Genomic DNA, 20,466 nt, shown 5'->3' on the forward strand with positions numbered 1-20,466 from the left:
TATCCATATGAAATAAGTAGCCTGTAGCTTCTACATCTAGCGTGTTATACAAATTCTGACAACGGCTTCAGATTCTCCTAAAAAAAAGCGCCCATAGGAAGTGCTAACGAGAACCGTTCAATTCCGGCCGTATGAACTAGGGAAAATGAAAACTACATTTGACATTTTCAGTTTTTATCACATCGCAGTATTTTCAGATTTTTCAAAAATTTCAAATAGGTACGTTTTTTTAAGTCACAAAAGGGGGCAACTATACCGCATCTCTCACCGTTACGGAGATCTCAAGTGGAGTATTTTTTTTATACTTTCAAAAATAACCGAGATACCCTCGCAAAAACGAATTGAGTCGCATTTACAATTGCGGGGTTGCCACGTTACTGTGTCAAAACTGCCAAGCGCGACCAAAGCTTCTTAGAAAGAGAAGGAAAACTATTTCCTACGGATAAAAAAGTTATTCTTATTGGGACAAGCTGTACAGGATAGTTCAATAGTGTAGGTCCTTTTTGTGACTAAAAAAACACGTTTGAAATTGTTGTTAGCACCTTCTGTGGTTACTTTTTTCAGAGAATCTGAATCCGTTATCAGAATTTCCATAACCCGCTAAATGTAGAAGCTATAAGTTACTAACGGGCGATCAAAAAAGGATTGAGACGCTCGGATTTACGTCGAGTCGCCTTTGGAAGTTCAAGTTAAATATGATTTTCCATGTAAACAAAAATTCCAAAGGTAACTCGACAGCAACTCTTTTTTTATGAACGCCACATTGGATTTTTACAGAATGAGAGGGCAAAAAGAGAAATTCATTTGAATGCATCGCGATCATAACTGTGTTGATTCAGCCAGATCTAGTTACCCATGAACGAATTGTTGAGAAATGAGTGTAAAAACATTTGGTTTTGAAATTTTTCTTGTAAATTTGTATAATGAGTGTGACACGTCATTATTTTTCGTTTTTTGTGCTCTCATTCCGTAAAATCCAATATGGCACCCATAAGAAATAAGAAAGTAGTAGCATGTAGCTTCTACATCTAGCGTGTTATGCAAATTCTGATAACAGATTCAGACTCTCGAAAAAAAAAGTGACCATAGAAGGTGCCCACGGGAACCGTCCATCAATTGAACATTTTCAGTTTTTTGGTGATTTTCAGATTTTTCAAAAATTTCAAAAACGGTTTTTAGTCACATAAAGATGCCCCCATTTAACTTGCAATGTACTTCTCACCGTCGCGGAGATCCCAATTTGAACCACCCTGTACAGCACACAAAGCCCAAACTGCTAGGGAAACCGCAAAGACAATTTTGTACACCATACATATTAGTTGGACTGCTTCACAACCCTGGCATCTTGGGCGATTTCTGGGAAATATACGAATTTCTTTTGAAATCTTTTTGCCACTTGAAAATATTCTCAGCCTCGTCTTAGAAATTCATTGTCTGACAACTGATTAAAGTTTTGAAAATATCTCTCAGAAAACCAGATTTTGGACAGTCTTGCGATTGAATCACTGGCGTCATATGGGCTTAGTTGGAACAGCCTCTTACAAAGAATTGAAATCACTTGAAATCACCAGTTGTGTTCAAACGATGTATTGTAAACGAGAAAGTGTCTACACACTGTGTCCATGATGGGAATATCTACCATGGGGATCTCCGAAACCACAGAAGATATGACGTTGGTCAAATTACATACAAGATGCGCAATTAACGACTTATTATCCTGCTTTAAAGAAAACCAAAAAACATTCCGAATTTCCCAATTTCATTTTCATGTTTTTCTGATGACACCAAAAAATAAGAAAAACACTACTTTCTCATTGCTACTCTACAAGATGGAAGATGGCGTTGAGAGTTTTTCAATGTAACATTTCGTTTCGGAGAATTATTTTTTATGTGGTCCGTAAAAAAAGTACATACTGTATTGAGTAGAATTTTTTATTACTGATACAACAATATAGGGCACCCAAAAAAAACCAAAAGCCTGAAGCTGTTGATTTCAACAGAATGATACACCCACGCATAACGCCCTGATCGTTCAAGAATATATACCTATCGGAGAAATTTTCCATTTTCCAAAATTTGTCCAATGAATATTCTCGGCGTTGTGAGCGCGTGCACCATCCTGTTGAACCTTTGCTTTTTTTGTGTGACGTACCTGCATAGTATTCGTAATAAAAAATGCTATAAATATACAGGATGTACTTTTTTTACAGGCCCTATAAAAAAAATAGAGTTTATGATGATCTCTCTCGAGCTCAAAAAGTGGGAATAAGAATATTTTCCATTTTTTTTTTGTATCTGTTCAAATAACAAAAACATAAAAACCAAATCGGCAAATCCCGCATATCTTGGGAAGAAATCGGAATTTTTTTGATTTTATTGCGCAACTTTTCTCTAATGGTATCGAAGATCCCCATAATAGACATCGTTATCTTGGACACAGTACGGTGTCCATTTTTCGAGTGCCACTATGGGGATCTCGCTTATCTTAAGAGATAGAAACTTGGTTAAATTAGGGCAAATTTGCGAATTTTCGTGCTGAATAATAATCTAAAAAGAAATTTATATCTTCAATAGTTTTGAAAATATGGCAAAAAATCGAAAATTTCTGATTTTTATTCTTAACTTTTTCATGGTAAACTAATTGTACTAGACATTTCTAATTAACACATTAATCAGACACTTTTTAATCGAGATTTTGAATGTGGCATCCCGTTTTTAATAACTTTCAAGATAACGGAAAAACACGTGGCAACTTTAGTTTTTTTTATGGGCGCCGTTTTGGATTTTGACATTTTGAGATTAGGTCTTTTTTTCTCTTTACAACGATATATCACACATGGATGGTTCAGTATCACATTTTTTCTAAAAATACAATTTTCATTTTATGCGAAGAGTGCTATGCAAAAACAAAACGTTCTTTTGTTGTGAAGAAAATGTTGACTTATTTCAAGCAGTGTCATTTACGTTTGTGCTAGTTTTATTGGTAAAATATTATTTATTGTTATGTATTTTGTTCTAATTTGAATTATAATTTTCTTGCAAAACGAAGGTTCAATTCTGTTCATATGAAAATCGAATTTTCTCAACACATCTAGTTCCCTGATGTCAACGCTGCAACCGGACATATGCATCAAACTGTCAAACTTTTGTTCACAATAAAAGAACGTTTTGTTTTTCCAAAGCACTCTTCCCAAAAAATTAAAAATTGTATTTTAGGAAAAATGTGATACTGAACCACCAAGTGTGATATATCGTCGCAAAGAGAAAAAAAGACGTAATCTTAAAATCTCAAAAGTAAAAATGGCGCCCATAAGAAAAACTAAAGTTGCCACGTGTTTCTCTGTCATTTTAAGTTATTTAAAACGAGATGTCACATTCGAAATCTCCATTGAAAAGTGTTCGAATAATGTGTTAATTAGAAATGTCTCGTACGACTACTATCGGAGTAAAATGTATCAATTGGTAAGTTGTTGTTAACATACGTAAATTGTAAATTTTTGCTGCCAGGACTTTTTACGTTATCGAATTTTCCTCACAAAAAAGTACTCTAAAATGTGTGATTTGTCGTTGTTGTACAGGTCCATAAATAGTTTATTTTTCCACGAAAATTCATACATTTCGGGTATTACATAACCCAATTCATGCTGTAGCTATTGTAGAAAAAATTATGGAAATATCTTGTTCCCTTTTTGCGTAATTAGCGGAAAAGCAAAAACATTGCAACGCAGCTATTATTGAAGGAAACGACTTCATTCTTTTTTTATAAGATTAATAAAATAGCAAACGTCATAAATGCGTACATATTGTCTGAAAACAACTTGTGGATGTTTGTTTTTGTGTAAATTAGCTAATATTCTACGTACGAAACAAGATGAATAATAACCTGCGGTTTTCATGTGTGATGTGCGGCAAACATGATTAATACACAATAACAATTTCATGCATATATTATTTTACCGTGTACTTAGCGTGTGTGCCGCTTTATACGCAACGTTGCTGCAAGGTACAACTTTGCGATTATTCCATTTGAGTGAATACTTTTTTGTAATTAAATCCTAAAGTTCTGAGTTCGTATACTTTCATTGAAAAAGCGCGCTTTCCCGTACATATTTCACTATCACATTTTCCCAAATTTAACAAGAAATATGACATTACGTACGGATAAGTAGAAATAGTTGACGATTCTATTACGCTTTATTTGATAAAAATCGGTTGGGTAGTTTTTTTTTATAACCGTTTAAAGCCAGCGGACTCTACATTTTACTCCGATAGTAGTTGATGAAAAAATTAAAAACGAAAATCAGAAAGTTTCGTTTTTGGCGATATTTTCAGAACTATGATGATATTTTAAATTTCTTTTCAGATGGTTATTCAGCAGGGAAATTCGCAACTTTGCTCCCATTTAACCAGCTTTCTATCTCTTAAGGTAAGCGAGATCCCCATAGTGGCACTCGAAAAATGGACACCGTGTATAGGTACAAGGTGTAACAATAAAGTAGGTAAAAAAGTTGGTTAATAGTGGGGACCAAAATAAGTATTTTTTTTCCAAATAAACCAAAAGTCCAATTATAGTTTAGGAGCTAAACCCCAAAAATTTGCGTTTCTTGAATAATTCTCTTTTTCATTAGCTACAATAGATGCAAAGAATGAACTTGCAGCTTTACCTAGGTCTTTAGGTGTGCTCTTTCTGATTTTGTTAAAAAATTCATACTCCAAGATGATGAGCCTCTAAACGGAAGTCAGAATTTTTTGTTACTCCTCACTCTTGGTGAAGTATTTTTCTTATGTCATGTTTTACTCGACAGAAAAATCTAACCAAGTATTGCAGCTGACTTTTTTAAATTTTGAAAACTAAGATTTAGTTTTTATGTTCAACGGTTTTCGCACACTGTTTAGAGTTGCGCCATCTGGCGGTAGGAGTTTTAGAAACATTTTTTTAAAATCAATTCGATTGTCGTATATGTTGTGGTTGCCGAGAAAAAGTGATGCAGTCCCACATTCCATTTACTCTACTCGTTTACATATTCCTTGATTAATCAAAGTAATCAATTATTTTTAACAATCAATACTTACAATACTATGCACTCATTTTTTTTATGTTTCCCACTTTTAAATATTATCTTCTTCTAAAAAACCCCTTCATTGTATTGTTCTAGATCAAGATTCAATACTTAACCTCTTTAAGACACGTTATAAGATTCACATTGTATATTTTTGTCACCAAATTGAAATACTACAAAGATGTGTAGATTAAATTGCTGTAGCTTAAAAAATGGACCAAAGACAAACGTGTAAAAACCTTTATTATTACTTTCAATTCTAACCTGGTGGTAGCGACATTGAAAGAGCTAACCTCTCGTTACAATAATCACTATCGTCGCAGCAATCTGACGCTCGCTTTTCGATCGTGTGATGTTCGTATAAAACCACAGTCTCTTTGCAATAATCGGAATTTTGACTACTGGGATGGAAATAAATATTTTTCTGATCCAAACATCTAGTAAATTGCAAAATGTTTTAAACATAGGTACAGAAAAGAAGCAACAACAAAAAAAGTAAATAAAAATTACAATCTAACGCATTTCCTGAAAATTAATCGTCTAATTAGTACTATTTGGTAATTAAAAGTAGCGGGTTATATACAGAGAGAAGTCTGCCACCGTGTAAAAGAAGTGCTGCCACCTACATGGTGTCGCAAAATTGAATTTAAAATGCATATCGTAGAAATTTAATCGTCATTGTGTTTTAATTGTACAGATTTGTATTTTAAATGCAATTCGAGAACACTGAAAAAAGATCATTTTGATACAAAAGGTGCATTAGATGCACTACGATGAGCATTGCAAAAAAAAGATAAATATATACAGAAGATAGTGCATTGGAAGTGCGTAAGTAATTTATAGTAGCAGCGTAGGCAGTTACCTTGGGGTTTAGGTAATAGTTTAGGTTGAAGGTTCACATTGCAGAAATCTTCGTTTTTGCAGCACTCCATAACAAATGTATTATTGAGAGGGTTCTGTCGATAACAGAACAAAGGATTATCATGAGGAATTTGGAGATTCCGTTCCAGGCACCTAAATTGCCAAATTGTGTTTAATTTACGATACAAAATTCAGAAACGAATGAATAAATTTTAATTTGAAACTCCTATAGTTATCACAATATTTTAATTATTCGTAGTACACTTTTCATTGCTTACGATACTCAACAAGACTGATTCTGCTAAATAGAAAAGTGTACTATCGAAACTATTGGACAAACCACACATTTACGACCATAGCACATTGTGTGTTGTGGTCTAGTGTGGAAATTGGCATTAGCCAGTCTTTTAGGGAGTTGATTGGATTTAGTGTTATTGGTGAACGATTATTTCGAAGCTCTTCCATGATATAAACTTCTGAAGAGGAAGGAGGGTAAGGGTCCGGGAATGTTTCGCATTAACCTTAGCTTCACAACAAAGAACTTTTCGGCCAAGAGCGGTTAAAGTGTTTGTCTCTTTAAAAGCAAACGAATTAATCACACAAATACTCACCGTTTGTACGAAATACGGATTAGTTATAGTTTTAATAACAAAACGACAACATAAGGTTAGCCTTGTTTATATAAAATAGGCATCACACGGTTACCTGTTACCTTGATTTAAATAAGAACGGGGACGAACAAGTTCCGCCCTTAAATCCGCATTACACATATCGGCGTGATTGCAACAAATCTGAGCCGATTCTGCTGTAGCAGCGCGTCGACACCATTTCGAGCTCTCGGGAGGAAAATAGTTGCTTCGGTTTAGGCAACTAATGTTCATTTCAATATACCAGTTAGTGCACATCAAAAACATTCAGTAAAAATAAATAAAAGTAACACTTATGTCTGACGCACTTCGCCATTTTTTACCTTACTCTGCCTCATCCTGTAAATAAATCTTTTTTAACTGACCCAGCAAGTAAGCAGCATCTAATCACCCTGTACACATTAAATTATTAAAAAATGAACACTGTTGTAAAACCGTACATAATTTTGCAACCTTCACAGTATCAAATATTTTGAAACATCCTATATACTATTGTTGATACAAAAATAGTGTATCTCTCTTCATTGGTGTAAAAGTACTACTGATGATTATTCCAAGCGAAACCTATTTTTTGGTATGGTCATCAGTCAAACTTTCCCCATTCGATCTACTTTATAGACTTTATAGACGCCGCCTATTTCAAATAAGCATATGAAATTAATTATTTATATTGTATTTTATATTTATAAATAAAAAATAGTCTTACCCAATCCCACCCCCACCCCCTCCCAAGTCGCACTTACTGTGCTGTGAAATGAGTGTGGTGGTCTGACTACTGTGATTTGGGCGACTACCTAAGTAATCAATAAAGTCAAATAAAACAATACCTTCAAATTTCCTCCACATCTTCACCAAGTATGGCGACTTGTACCTCTCAATATAAAAACTCGAGGTTTTTTATTTTCCTTTATTTTTGAATAAACAGAATTTCAGTCAACCTAATCCGCTCTACACAAAATCCATGCCCGAACGCAGTGCCGTAGAGCATTCACATTACTCTGCCAAGCAAGTCGGCCAATGTCAAAAACAATTCAGTCACGGGTAATAAAGAAAAATGATTTTAAGACTAGTAAAGATAAAAATCGCGCTGTTTTTTACATTAAATTCTCTGACATACACAATATTGTTTTACAACTGGTACATATTATTTCAGATTCCGTGTTACAGACGAATTATTTCTTTGGTGTATTTTTCAACCAATTATTGTCAATTAAATGTCTCCATAAATAAGAAAGTTGGCATTGAGCAATCTGCGCATGCGCACAACTGCAATATGCGATATGTTTGCATTTACTAGAAACATCTGTGGTTAAAATTTGAAAAAAAAATGTGTATAGTTGGCATTGTGTAGTCTGCGCATCCGCACTTTGACTATATCATTGAATAAGCACCTTAAAGAAGTATAACGCCCGTGTTAACTGATGAAATAAGAAAATCTGCCCAGGATTCTGTCGTCCCTCTGTTGTGGGGGAAAGTGAACCACAAATTTAAAGCTAGTTACCGACTTTGCAGATTTCTTTACTTCTTTAACATTCCAATGTTGCCAGATTTTTAGCAAGCGCTTTGAGTTTGAATAATACATAAAAATATTGAATCAGCTTTTATTCAATGCCAATAACAATATTATGTAAGGGAGGATCAATCTGAAATGTAAGATCATAACAATAAATAAAGTAAAAAATGTAGTTTAATCTAATAAGAAAACAATAAGAAAACAACAAGAACTGTTCTAAGGACCATTATCTTTACATAATAAACAATCAAACTTTACCTAGCTCCATGTAAGGATCTGGTAAATATGACAACACTGTTCAACTCTGATAAACAAGGAAAACAAAGGACCCCTAAGTATAACGCCCGTGTTAACTGATGAAATAAGAAAATCTGCCCAGGATTCTGTCGTCCCTCTGTTGTGGGGGAAAGTGAACCACAAATTTAAAGCTAGTTACCGACTTTGCAGATTTCTTTACTTCTTTAACATTCCAATGTTGCCAGATTTTTAGCAAGCGCTTTGAGTTTGAATAATACATAAAAATATTGAATCAGCTTTTATTCAATGCCAATAACAATATTATGTAAGGGAGGATCAATCTGAAATGTAAGATCATAACAATAAATAAAGTAAAAAATGTAGTTTAATCTAATAAGAAAACAATAAGAAAACAACAAGAACTGTTCTAAGGACCATTATCTTTACATAATAAACAATCAAACTTTACCTAGCTCCATGTAAGGATCTGGTAAATATGACAACACTGTTCAACTCTGATAAACAAGGAAAACAAAGGACCCCTAAGTATAACTGGTTTCCCTGTTTAAAATAGTCATTATTTACCACCCGAGGCCAAATATCCTTCAATATTTGTGGTAATTAACCACTTTGCAGTGTATGCAACACACCTTACACCAATTTCAGGTTTTCGTATGTAGTTATACTTCTTTAAAGTGCTTATTCAATGACTATATCCAATATGTTCCCCTTTACTAGAAGCATCTGTGGATAAAATTTCAACAAGATATATTAGTAAATAAGAAAGTTGATATTGCGCAGCCTGCGCATGCGCACATTAACCGTCGAGATTTTTCTTGGCTCAAGTGCCAGAGCTATAAGCTACTGAATTCAAAAAGAGCAAACTAAATATATTGAAAATTGCAGTAGCTTCGACCTCGGATGAACGGAGAGTGGCTATAATAGCGCCTTCCAGCATGAATTGGAAAATGCGCTAAAAATGCTTAATGAATTAGACAAAAAGTTTGAAAAGCTTGAATCTTGTGAGCGTAGGAAATTTTGGAAATATTTCAAAAATATAAGGAGTATCCTGGAAATGTGTGGAAAGGTTTGGAAATGTTTCAATGATTTTGGAAATGTAGAAAATTTTGGAAAATGAAAGACAGAAGAGGAACACGCTAAACCTTCTCCATGTGATTTTATTTCTTTTTTTTTTTACTTTATTTTGCATTTTTGAGTAAGCGGGGTTTCAGCCAAGGCTCCTCTACCAACCCAACCCTCTATACATTTAGAATATCCATTCCCTTACCTGAATTCGAACCACACAGGCCGGCGATGAATTAAACCTCGAATTAAACTAAAAAATGCTTGACGAATCAGACTAAAATTTTAAATTTAAAGCTTGTATCTTGCAAGCGTGGCAAATTTTGGAAATATTTCAAAAATGTATAGGGTATGTTAGAAATGTGTGGAAAGCTTTGGAAATGCTTCAATAATTTTGGAAATCTATACAATTTTGGAAAATGCAAAACAGAATAGGAAGGCTAAACCTTAGCCATTGGATTAATTGAAGTAAAACATTCTTAATAAATCTGGCTAAAGTTTGAAGCTTGAATCTTATGAGTGTGGGAAATTTTTTAAATATTTCAAAACTTGGAAATGTATAAGTTTTGAAAATGTTCTAAGGATGTTGGAAATATAAACAATTTTGGAAATTGTTGAAGGTTTCATTGGTTGATATTTTAAAAATTCAGGATTTGAAAATGGCCGTAGTAATTGCATGGGCGAAACATACACAGTATGTCCAAGATAAGGATGTCTATCATGATGATCTTGGAAACCGTAGAAGATACGAAGATAGGAATAGATGCGCAATTAAAGAGTTATTATCATGCTGTAAGAAATAATCTTCGAAAGAACTAGGAATTTTCTGGATTATCTTTACAGCATGATAATAAATATAATAACTCTTGCGCATTTGACCATCTTCCTATCTTCTACGGTTTCCAAGATCCCCATGATACACATCCTCATCTTGGACACAGTGTATATGTAAGCACCAGAAAGATAAATTAAGACTTATTAATTTTAAAAAGTGCCAATCATGGTTAAATTTAAATGATGAAACTTGGCATTTATAATTTGAAGCTGGAACGGTGGAAATGCCTTATGGGTGTGGTTCAATATACAGTTTAGCGGTATACTTTTAAAGCTACTTGAAATTCATGACTTAAAGCTATAATCCTTGTAATTCATCCTATTCTAGGAATTCTTCAAATTCTTTAGAAGATTCATCAGTTTCTTCCTATTTTCTATTAGTCCAGTCAAATTATCATAATACCTTGCATCAGATATGTCATCTCTAATTTTTCTTTTAAATTGTTAGGATGAATATGGATGTCAAAAACCAAGTTTTCGACATCCAAAGACCTGTGCGAGCAACGCAGCACTCGAAAATACGCAATTTTTTCTATTATTTTTAGGTTTTGGTTAGTTTTAGTTCTGAAGGACAGATTTTAAAGCAATTACTGTCGTATACTTTTTTAAACTAGACAAAATGTGTGACAATTCAAGCCCTTAACCGGCTCTGTAAGTCTAATAGTTTTGGAGATACAGCGTTTCAAAAATTCGTAAATTCTTCAGTTTTAATCAAATTTGCCTTTTTTTCGCATAAAAACCTCATGAACATTTTTATAATTTTGTTCGTTTGGGGGGACTTTGTGGTGAGGAGTCTCCATAAATCCGCACAGAAAGAGCTAGAATGTTGATATCCTCTGGATACCCAGCATCTCCCATGATAAGAAAGTTGTCATCATCTTCTTCAGCAAGATCCACTACCTGTTGCATGGATTCCAAAATCTGTGAATTTGTTCCTTTTGCCTGACCTTGCTTGACCATTCAAAAGGGACACCGAATATAGAAGATCTGTGACAGTAGCAGAAAGCCTTACTCACAACACTATGGTTTGAATGAATAAGGCATCATATAAACATGGACATTTTTCCACTAAAAGACAAAAATCAATATTTAATTTGCTTTCATTATCCGCAATTTTTATCACTTCTTCAACAAGTTTATTACGACTCACGACTTACGACAATTCTTCGTGCATATTTTATAAGTTTACTTTCTGCGAAGAAAAAACGCAAATTTTGATAAAACTTGTAAAACTAATAAATTTACCAATAGTTGAAGCGCCGTATCTCGAAAACTATTAAACTTGAGGAGATCGTTACGGGCTTAAATTTTCAGAAATGTTGTCTAGTTCAAAAAAGTATATGACAATAATTGCATTAAAATCGGTTCTTCAGGAGTAAAACTTACAAGAACCAAAAAATAGTAACAAAAATGACATATTTTCAAGTGCTGTGTCGCTCGCACAGGTCTTTCAATGTCGAAAACTTGGATTTTTCATATCCTAACAATTTAAAAGAAAAATTAGAGATGACATGTCTGATGTACGGAATCAGGGCCGCCCAAAGGGGGGGGGGGGGGCAACTGGGACGATGTGCCCCAGGCCCCCGATTTCAAAGGGCCCCCGTGTTGGCCGTGGATCTGTGAGGATGAATGAAACAGCAATAGAGTTGCCGTTGGCACATTAACATTAATATTTTCTTTGAAATTTTTTCTATTCCAAAACAGGGCCCCAAATTTACTTTGTCCCAGACCCCTGAAATTGTCTGGGCGGCCCTGTACGGAATGCCCATTTTTTGGTCTAATTTGACTGTACTATATGGATTCTACGAAATTCCAAAAAGGACTATTTTTTTAATTTACCAAAACTTTGAGGTGGAATTATTTTTTTCTTTCATGTAAAGTGGAATTACATGTGAAATTTCAACTTTTTACAGAAGAACTTATGTTACTTCGAATTCTTTCAGATCCTCTTCTTCAGATTTTTCAATTGTTTTAATTTTCTAATCCTTCAGATCTATTAGATTTCATTTCTTTGGATTCTTCCGTTTCTGATATTTCATGGCCTATGACTTCAATTCTTCGAATTTAAACAAATCGAAGTTATTTGAAATATTCTCCTTGGGTCCTTTGGATGCTTTAAAGTTTGAGGTTTCAATTTTCGATACTTATTGATCCTTAGGTTGAGAGATACTTGAAATTTCAAGGCTGAAGTTTAAAGTTTCGACTTGAAAACACTAAACTGCATCTTGACACTTGAACCTGGAAGATCAAATGTGTACTTAACGTAGTGGCGATGAAGCTGAACCTTTGCGCATAAACTTGAAAGTGCAATTTGAAACTGGAAGTATAAAACGTGAATGTAACGCTTCAAACTGGATGCTGGAATCTGAATTCTTAAACCTCGATGTTTGTGTCTGAAGTCAGGTATAGGAAATGCATGAATTTCACCTTAAAACCGCTTTTCTTTGTTGCCCCAATTAATAGAGTAAAGAAACAAAATCACGCGGGGAAATTATTGGTGGCCTTCGAAAGAAACTACTGTAATTATAAGACTGTGTTTACTATTTTTTAAACAGAACAAATTGGAATTGCAAAATCAGCGTTAGCTAAACAACCATGAATTAATCATCACTTCAGTAGAGTAAATTATGTAAATATTATCAGTAGATGAATATATTTCCTCACAAATCGGTCTGAAAGAAATCATTACCACTTTGTAAAATCCATTGCACACAACTTTTCATTATACTGTTTAAATAAATATCAAATTAGTCTAGTTAGTAGATTTGTACTTGCCATCTTTGTCAACCTAAAAACGAAGCAAATAAGTTTAGAATGAAGTGTCGGGTGTATTTAAAAATACACATATTGTAGGTATAATTAGTTCAGATTTAATTTAAGGGATCTTAATTTTAAGTGAACGCACGCCGGAAGCCTATTAAGCGTCGCACTTCCTCTGACGAAACATTTCACGGAATTCTGTATTCCATTTTTAAAGTGTTCAGTGGAAGCGGAAGCATGCTACATTCGTTTATTTTTGAATAAATAAATTATTACTAGGCCGTCTAAAATGAAGTTTCCTAAAAATATTTCTGAAACCCAAAAACATGTTTCAAAGAAGAAAAGGCGATTTTCAAAAAGTTTCTGGGAAATCTAGAAAAATCTTAAAAAGATTTCGGCGAATATTTTTGGATCCTAAAGCATTATTCAAAAGTTCTTAAACATAAGTACCTCCGAGAGTATCTCTAAAAAGGATTTAAAAAGATTCCTAGAAGTACAACGTTTCTAAGAGAATTTACTATAATTACCTTAAATATTTCTTAAAACTCCAGAGCTTCCTACTTGGTTCCACACTTTTGCCCATCTCTGTACAAACAATTTTATGGGATTGTTATAAAACGCTAAAAATGCATATTACTCTCCCCCAGAAGTGGGCATTTCATTTTTTGACTTTAGTTGTTTCATATAAGCAGTTTTATTAAGGCCCATTAGGAACCATTACAGGTAAAACTGCGCTACAAATTTAGAACTCCACAGACCGCTAATAATACATTATTATCTACAGAGTTATAAATAAACGGGAGAATAAAACTATTCAGTAGTCAATTTGTTTGCTTCTTTCTCATACAATTGTCGGGGGTAATTGTGCAATCTCCTGCAATTACCTAACTTTGAAATTACATTAAACTGCACTTGTAGCAAAACATTTAAATGCCCACGTCTTGTCTGCATACTAATGCTCATTGGGTAGCTACAAAAAAATAAACAAAGGATTAGTAAATTTGACAAAAACTATTTTAACCACAGATACATAATGAAGAACAATACGCCATCTAACTTTCATGAAAAGATTAAAAACTGCTTAAAGAAATCAAAAAAACTAATTTTAAAAAAATTCTTTCTCAAGAAAGTATATTGCAAAATCTATGTACCCTACCTACAGTGTGTCCTATTTTGGTTGATCCTGCAGTGTATCTCAGCTGTTTTTAAAGATAGAGACTGAGATAGACACTTTGCGACCCTGCGACACTTTTAATACCACACACGTTTGTCTCTATACAGGGTGAAAAGGAAAAGTTTGACTTTGTGGGATCTTTACTACCCCTGTAAGATAAAAAGGTAAAAACTGCTTATTTTAAATATTTTAACGTAGAATCCAGTGACGTACTCAAAAATAATGTTGAGCCACCTTTTCTGAGATTTGACTGAAAGTTGTAATGCAACACCCAGTATATCTTAACGTTAATTTTTTGCATTCCTTTTTCTGATTACATTGATGTATCACAACCTATATTATTTAATATAATTAAGTATATATCATATCATCTTTTTCAAAATTTTGAAATGACATGGTTCTACCATTTTGATTGATCGGTATCGGTTGCCTTAGTTACCATGGATACAATAAATAAAACAGAATCTCCATGAATCCATGGCCTACTATTTAAACACTGTAAAAATAATAATAATAATAGTATTTTATTCCATAGACAAACTAGTTTGTGTGGAAATTGTCAACAAATATTTAAATTACGAGTAGGTACATTAAGTATTATATAGGTAAAAAACAAATTACACATTAAATAGCGACAAACAAGTTACATTAAACAGTAGATCTTAATTCCCAGATTGGAGGGTGAATTGATTCCAATTTTTGTCTTAGTGAAATGTGGTCGAAGATTATCATTACCTCGGATATTGTATTGATGTATATCCTTACTTTTAACCATCTTGTTAGAGTTGACATAAATATATTGACAGATTTCAAATATATACAATCCTGTTAGAGTGAGAATTTTATGTTTTTTGAAGAATCCTCGACAAGAATCAAATTTGCGAATATTTGCAAGTGTTCGGATAATTCTCTTTTGAGAGAGAAAGACGCAACGAGAATAAGGGGATGGTCCCCATAAACAAATTCCGTAACGAATGATAGAAGCTTTTTATTTTTCGTTCACGGTTAAAATTTAAATATAGGTTGTGATACAACAATCAAAAAAAAGAATGCAAAGCAATTGACGGCATATAAAAATACCGGGAAAAATACCAACATTCGGTCAAATCACAGAAACAATGGTAAAAAAAAGTTTTTACTACGCCACTGGATTTTCCGTAAAAATATCGAAAATAGGCAGTTTTTACCATTTTTATCTAACAGGGGTAGTAGCTAGGGTAGTAGTCAAAGTCAAACTTTTCGTTTTCAGAAACAAACCTGGATTGATTTTGTTTGTGGTATTAAGTTTCACCATTGAATGTTTCACAAAAAAGTGGCACAGGGTCGCGAAAACCCCAAGTCTCTAACTAAAAAAAGATGAGATACACTGCAGCTCGCACTGCAGTCATAACCAAACTACAACACACAGTGTGTGCAAGGCGTAACTAGGGAAAACCCAATTCCAAGGTTTCAGGTACTCATACTGAAGGACGAGTGGCAGCGTCACATGGTTGACTGGAGGGTCAGCCGTGACTGGAACCCCCAATAAAACACCTTCCCCACCTTATAGTACAAAGAGGTTACCTCGCATGCTGGGCTTTGCGGAGCAAGATAAAGGGGACTGTACCGAGCTGCCACCCACCAAAATGATCACCTCAAAGAAGATGTGGTGCCATCAAAACCCGGAGGTTATGCTCACTGAAGAGGAGACAGAGGGCGCATTAAAACCTGGATTCTCCACGGAATTGAACTCAAACAGGGACCCATTGGCACAGCTTCATAGAATTATTGAACAGGCGGCTATAGCGGGAAACATCTTGGGAAGGGGTCATGATCCTACCTTCACTGACGTTACGGATTTTCGAGGTTTGTGAAGATTTCGAAGATTTTGAGAATATTTGAGGATTTTTAGGATTTTCTAAAATATTGAGAATTTCGAAGGATTTTGGGGATTTCGATTTCGAAGATTTCAAAGATTTTCGAGGACTGTGAGAATTTCGAGGATTTTGGAGATTTTGATTTCGAGGATTGTAAGGATTTTGGGGATATAGAAGGATTTTCGAGAATACCTCGGAGAATACTTATCAAGAATTTCGAAGATTTCAAGGACTTCGAAGATTTTGAGAATTCTGAAAATATCGAGGATTTTGATAATTTGATTTTGAGGATTTTGGAGGATTTTGGAAATTTCGAAAATTTCAAGGATTCCAAAGATTTCGACGGTTTTAAGGTTTTCGGGGATTTCAAGGATTTTGAAGATTTCTAGTATTTTCAAGAATACACATCAAGAATGTCGAAGATTTCAAGAACTTTGAAGATTCCGAGGATTTCGATAATTCTGAAAATTTCCAGGATTTTGATAATTTGATTTTGAGGATTTTCGAGGATTTTGTGAATGTTTGAAGATTTAGAGGATTTTGGAGATTTCGATTTTGAAGATTTCAAGGATATCGAGGATTGTGGGGATTTTGAGGATTTGCAAGGATTTTGGAGATTTTTAGGATTTTCGAGAATATTGAAGATTTTGGGGATTTCGAAGATTTCAAGGATTTTAAAGATTTTTACGATTTTCCAGAATATTGAAGATTTTGATTTCGAGGACTGTAGGGATTTTGGGGATGTCGAAGACAGAATTCTCGATGATTTTGAGAATGTCTGAGGATTTCAAAGATATCAAGGATTTCGAAGATTCCAAAGATTTCGACAATTTCGAGGATTTCAAGGATTTTGAAGATTCTGAAGATTTCTACGGTTTTCGAGAATACATACTTATCAAGAATTTCGAAGATTCAGAGGATTTCGACAATTCTGAAAATTTCGAGGATTTTGATAATTTGATTTTGAGGATTTTCGAGGATTTTGGAGAATTCGAAAATTTAAAGGATTTTCGAGGTTTGTGAAGATTTTGCCTATTCTCGAGAATTTTGAGAATATTTCACGATTTAGAGGATTTTGGGGATTTTGGGGATTTCGATGATTTCAAGGATTTTCGAGTATTGTGGGAATTGTAACGATTTTGAGGATATCGAGAATTCTTGAGAATTTTGAGAACGTTTGACGATTTTGAGGATTTTCGAAGAATTTAGGGATTTTGATTAGAGTATTTCAAGAATTTTCGAAGATTTTGCAGATTTCGAGGATTCTGGAGATTTCGAGAGTTTTCGAGGATTTTCAGGGTTCCTAGGACTTGTGAGAATATCTAGAATTCTGAGAATATCTGGAATTTTCGAGGATTTTGAGAATTTTTAAGGATTTCGATAATTTGATTCTGAGAATTTCCTGAATTTTCGATGATTTTGAGAATTTTTGGGAATTTCGAGGATTTTGAGCATTCCGAGGAATTTGAAGGATTTCAAGGATGTTTCAGGAATTCCTCAAAAGGAAGTCTTTCCTGTTCCAAACATTCCTACGGATAAATTTAAATATTATCAATTGGTCAATTGAAATCAGTTCAAACGTTGATTTTTTTGCACTTTCAGCGAAGATCAATAAAAAAGTGCCTAAAAAAATTATGTGAAAGTAGAAGAGATCTTAGTATGTGCCTCAACAACTTAGCCGCCGCCGGCGCGATTATAAAGTGTTCCCTTTAAAAAAACGCCACTGGAATACAAGTCACTGGTGATTTTGGTCCAAGATTTTTTTGGGTATCTTATGGAAAAGGGGGGAGGGGGGTACCAAGGATCTTACTTAGATGCCACACCCTCTATATCTTTTGACAGGTCTCCTAATGAGTCACTGTCGAATGAAAAGATACCTCCACAATATGGGCCTCGGAATAAACCCACTTTGCAGAGGTGCCAGGAAGAAGAAAAAACTCTGCATATACTACCACTGTAAGGGATATAACAGATAAATGCACAGGTTTCTTAGTGGGGAATAAAGATGTGTCCGAGAATGCTACAAGATGTTGTTCCAAGGATTTTAGATTTCTTCAAAGATATTGACATGCTAAGGCTAAGAGTACATGAGACCTTAAAGCCCTGGTACAGTGACCACCTCTGAAAATAATAATAAACTTTTTTCTCGACTTTTTTAATTTTAATAATAGTAATAATAACGAGAATAATAATAATAATTTTTATTGAAGACTCAAGGCTCCTACACCATATTCAACTGGAATGTACAGTCAGAACACAGCTGTAATAAATCTGTATGTCTTAAGTGTTCTTGTGTGCAATTCGACTAAAAATCTTCGGAATCTCCTTAGGAGAACTTTCAATAAACATTTTTCTGTAAAAAACATATCTCCCTACAAATATTAAAAATCTGCTTATCTTCTTTGAAACATTATTTGAGTCTCATAAAAAAATCTTGTATTACTGCTAGTTGCTTTTGGTGTCCAATTTTAAGATAGTGGATAATGCCTTGGTTTCAGGCTTCGTAATTTATACTGCATAAGAACATAATTGTATCATGATTCTGCCAAGGAGGCTAAAAAAAAGTAAAAGTTGAGAAAACATAAAGACCCAACTTACACAGTATACAAACAAACATTTCTCAAAGAGCATTCTTTATGCCAGATTATTTAACCAATTGATTGAATGCATCACAAATAATATTCAATGTTTGCATCCCTATTAAAGTTCCCTACAATCAGCCTAAACTATTCATTGTGTTCTCTGAAAAATGTATATCGAAGATCCATAGTAATATCACTTATACTGTCAGACCGAGTGTCAGACCATGGACCTGGATCATATGATACAGAGTGTACGTCCCTAAAACCTACCTACCCACATATTTAAAGGTCTGGTTTGGTACGTCCACTTAGAAACGGTACTCTTTAAGTTGTAGCAAAGTACGTAAACATCGATATTATATAAACCAATTGAGAACATGTTAGTAACATCAAATTGGAAGAAGGTAGGGAAAGAATTGGGATCAATTTCGACAAAGGATTCAATTTAGACTGGCTACATATCGTAGTTGCGACCATGTGATAACTCGCAATTGGTAACTAAACTAACGAAATAGTGTACTCGCCTACCTATAATTAAGTTGAATTGCTCCATTTTTAACCTGCTGAGTGGACGTATAGCAATAGCCGTCGGTTTCGCACGTATAGTTAGTATTTCGGCATATATCGCATCTACATTTTAAGGATCTAACTCCTGCAAACGAAAAAAGAACAATTAAAGAAAACCGATCTAACAGGTAATTAAAACATAAACAGGCGAAAAGATATTAAAGAAATAGCCTTGAACTTAAGCAGTTCGAGAGGTTCATAAAAATTTTGCCAAGAAAAGTCGGGATAAATTGAATAATTATTTAAAATAAGTAGACAAAATAGTCTGGCATATTAAAATGACTATAATTACGTGACCTTTTACTCACCATTAAATTTTTGGCACAGCCAAAAAACTCCAATAATAAAAATTAAGGCAGACCTACACATTTTTTTTGGATGCACTTGTAAATTAAATTATCACTTAATAAATAATCTCACGCATTTTTTATTGTAATTATTTACATTTTTACCGAAAAATTCGGCACAAAAAACTGCAGTTCTCTGCCATTTAAGAAAAATCTCCAAACTTAAATCGAGTGTTTAGCACTTTTCTACACATTTTGTACATTGTTAAGGATAACGAATAATACTTATGGCTTCCTCTTTAATCGATTTTATTAGATGACACTCGGAACTTTACGTATAAATTGTGTTATTGAAATTTATTTAAAAAGTTTAATGACTGGTATAAAAATATCAGCCATGTCGTTTTTGCTTCTCACTAGAACAAACTAAAACAACAGAGAGCGCTGTAGGCGTGGGAAATTTAAAACGCGAAAAAAGCGACAACCAATTTTCAAGTGATAAGATAGAAAAGCTATAAACAAATAATTGATAACGGCCGCGGTGTCGCCTGATAAGTCACCTTCAAATGCACATCAATTTTGTTTGTGAAAGCGTACTGGGTGAAAGTTTGCGCAAATCTAGTTCTATAAATGTAAATGCTGGAACAGCATTTATTACAATAAACTGGCGTCAGTTTCTTGTAAAAGAAGTTAAACATTCCGATAAGAACGATATTGCTTGTGGCCTTTGAATATACGAATAGATTTTACGAAATATCTGACGACGATAATGATTAATGACTATACTATAGCGCGATTTATCATCTATGTTATGTTTATATTTTTATAAAGGCGAGGCCTGTTTAAACGTTCCGTCCTTATTCCGGAAAATTCTCTTTTTAGTCTTCAGTATCGCTTAATTTTGAAAACACAAAATGACATGTGTAAAGACATACTTTATAAATTGTTTATATGTCTGTCTGTCCAGGCACTTGGGGCACACAATAAGGGTGGCAGGTATTTTTC

At 34.0% G+C, this 20,466-nt stretch overlaps 1 protein-coding gene across 4 annotated transcripts in view; it reads right to left on the reverse strand.

The window, feature by feature from the left end:
* Window positions 1-20,080, reverse strand: part of LOC116174428 (TGF-beta receptor type-1) — a 32,786-nt gene extending 12,706 nt beyond the window's left edge. Inside the window, exons 1-3 of one of the 4 annotated variants that reach the window (XM_031492343.1) lie at window positions 19,483-20,080; window positions 19,136-19,259; window positions 6,634-6,791 (exon numbers count right to left, since the gene is read on the reverse strand). In XM_031492343.1, coding sequence (XP_031348203.1) covers window positions 6,634-6,791; window positions 19,136-19,259; window positions 19,483-19,543 — 343 coding nt within the window. In that variant the 5' untranslated portion in view covers window positions 19,544-20,080. Of the gene's footprint in view, window positions 1-5,324; window positions 5,498-5,922; window positions 6,075-6,633; window positions 6,792-19,135; window positions 19,260-19,482 lie in introns of those variants that run through there. The other 3 variants (XM_031492342.1, XM_031492344.1, XM_031492345.1) reach the window with 3 other exon arrangements.
* Between the last annotated feature and the right edge of the window lie 386 nt (window positions 20,081-20,466).

The sequence above is a fragment of the Photinus pyralis genome, unplaced genomic scaffold, assembly GCF_008802855.1.
Source record: "Photinus pyralis isolate 1611_PpyrPB1 unplaced genomic scaffold, Ppyr1.3 Ppyr1.4_LG6, whole genome shotgun sequence".
Classification (NCBI taxonomy): Eukaryota; Metazoa; Arthropoda; class Insecta; order Coleoptera; family Lampyridae; genus Photinus; species Photinus pyralis.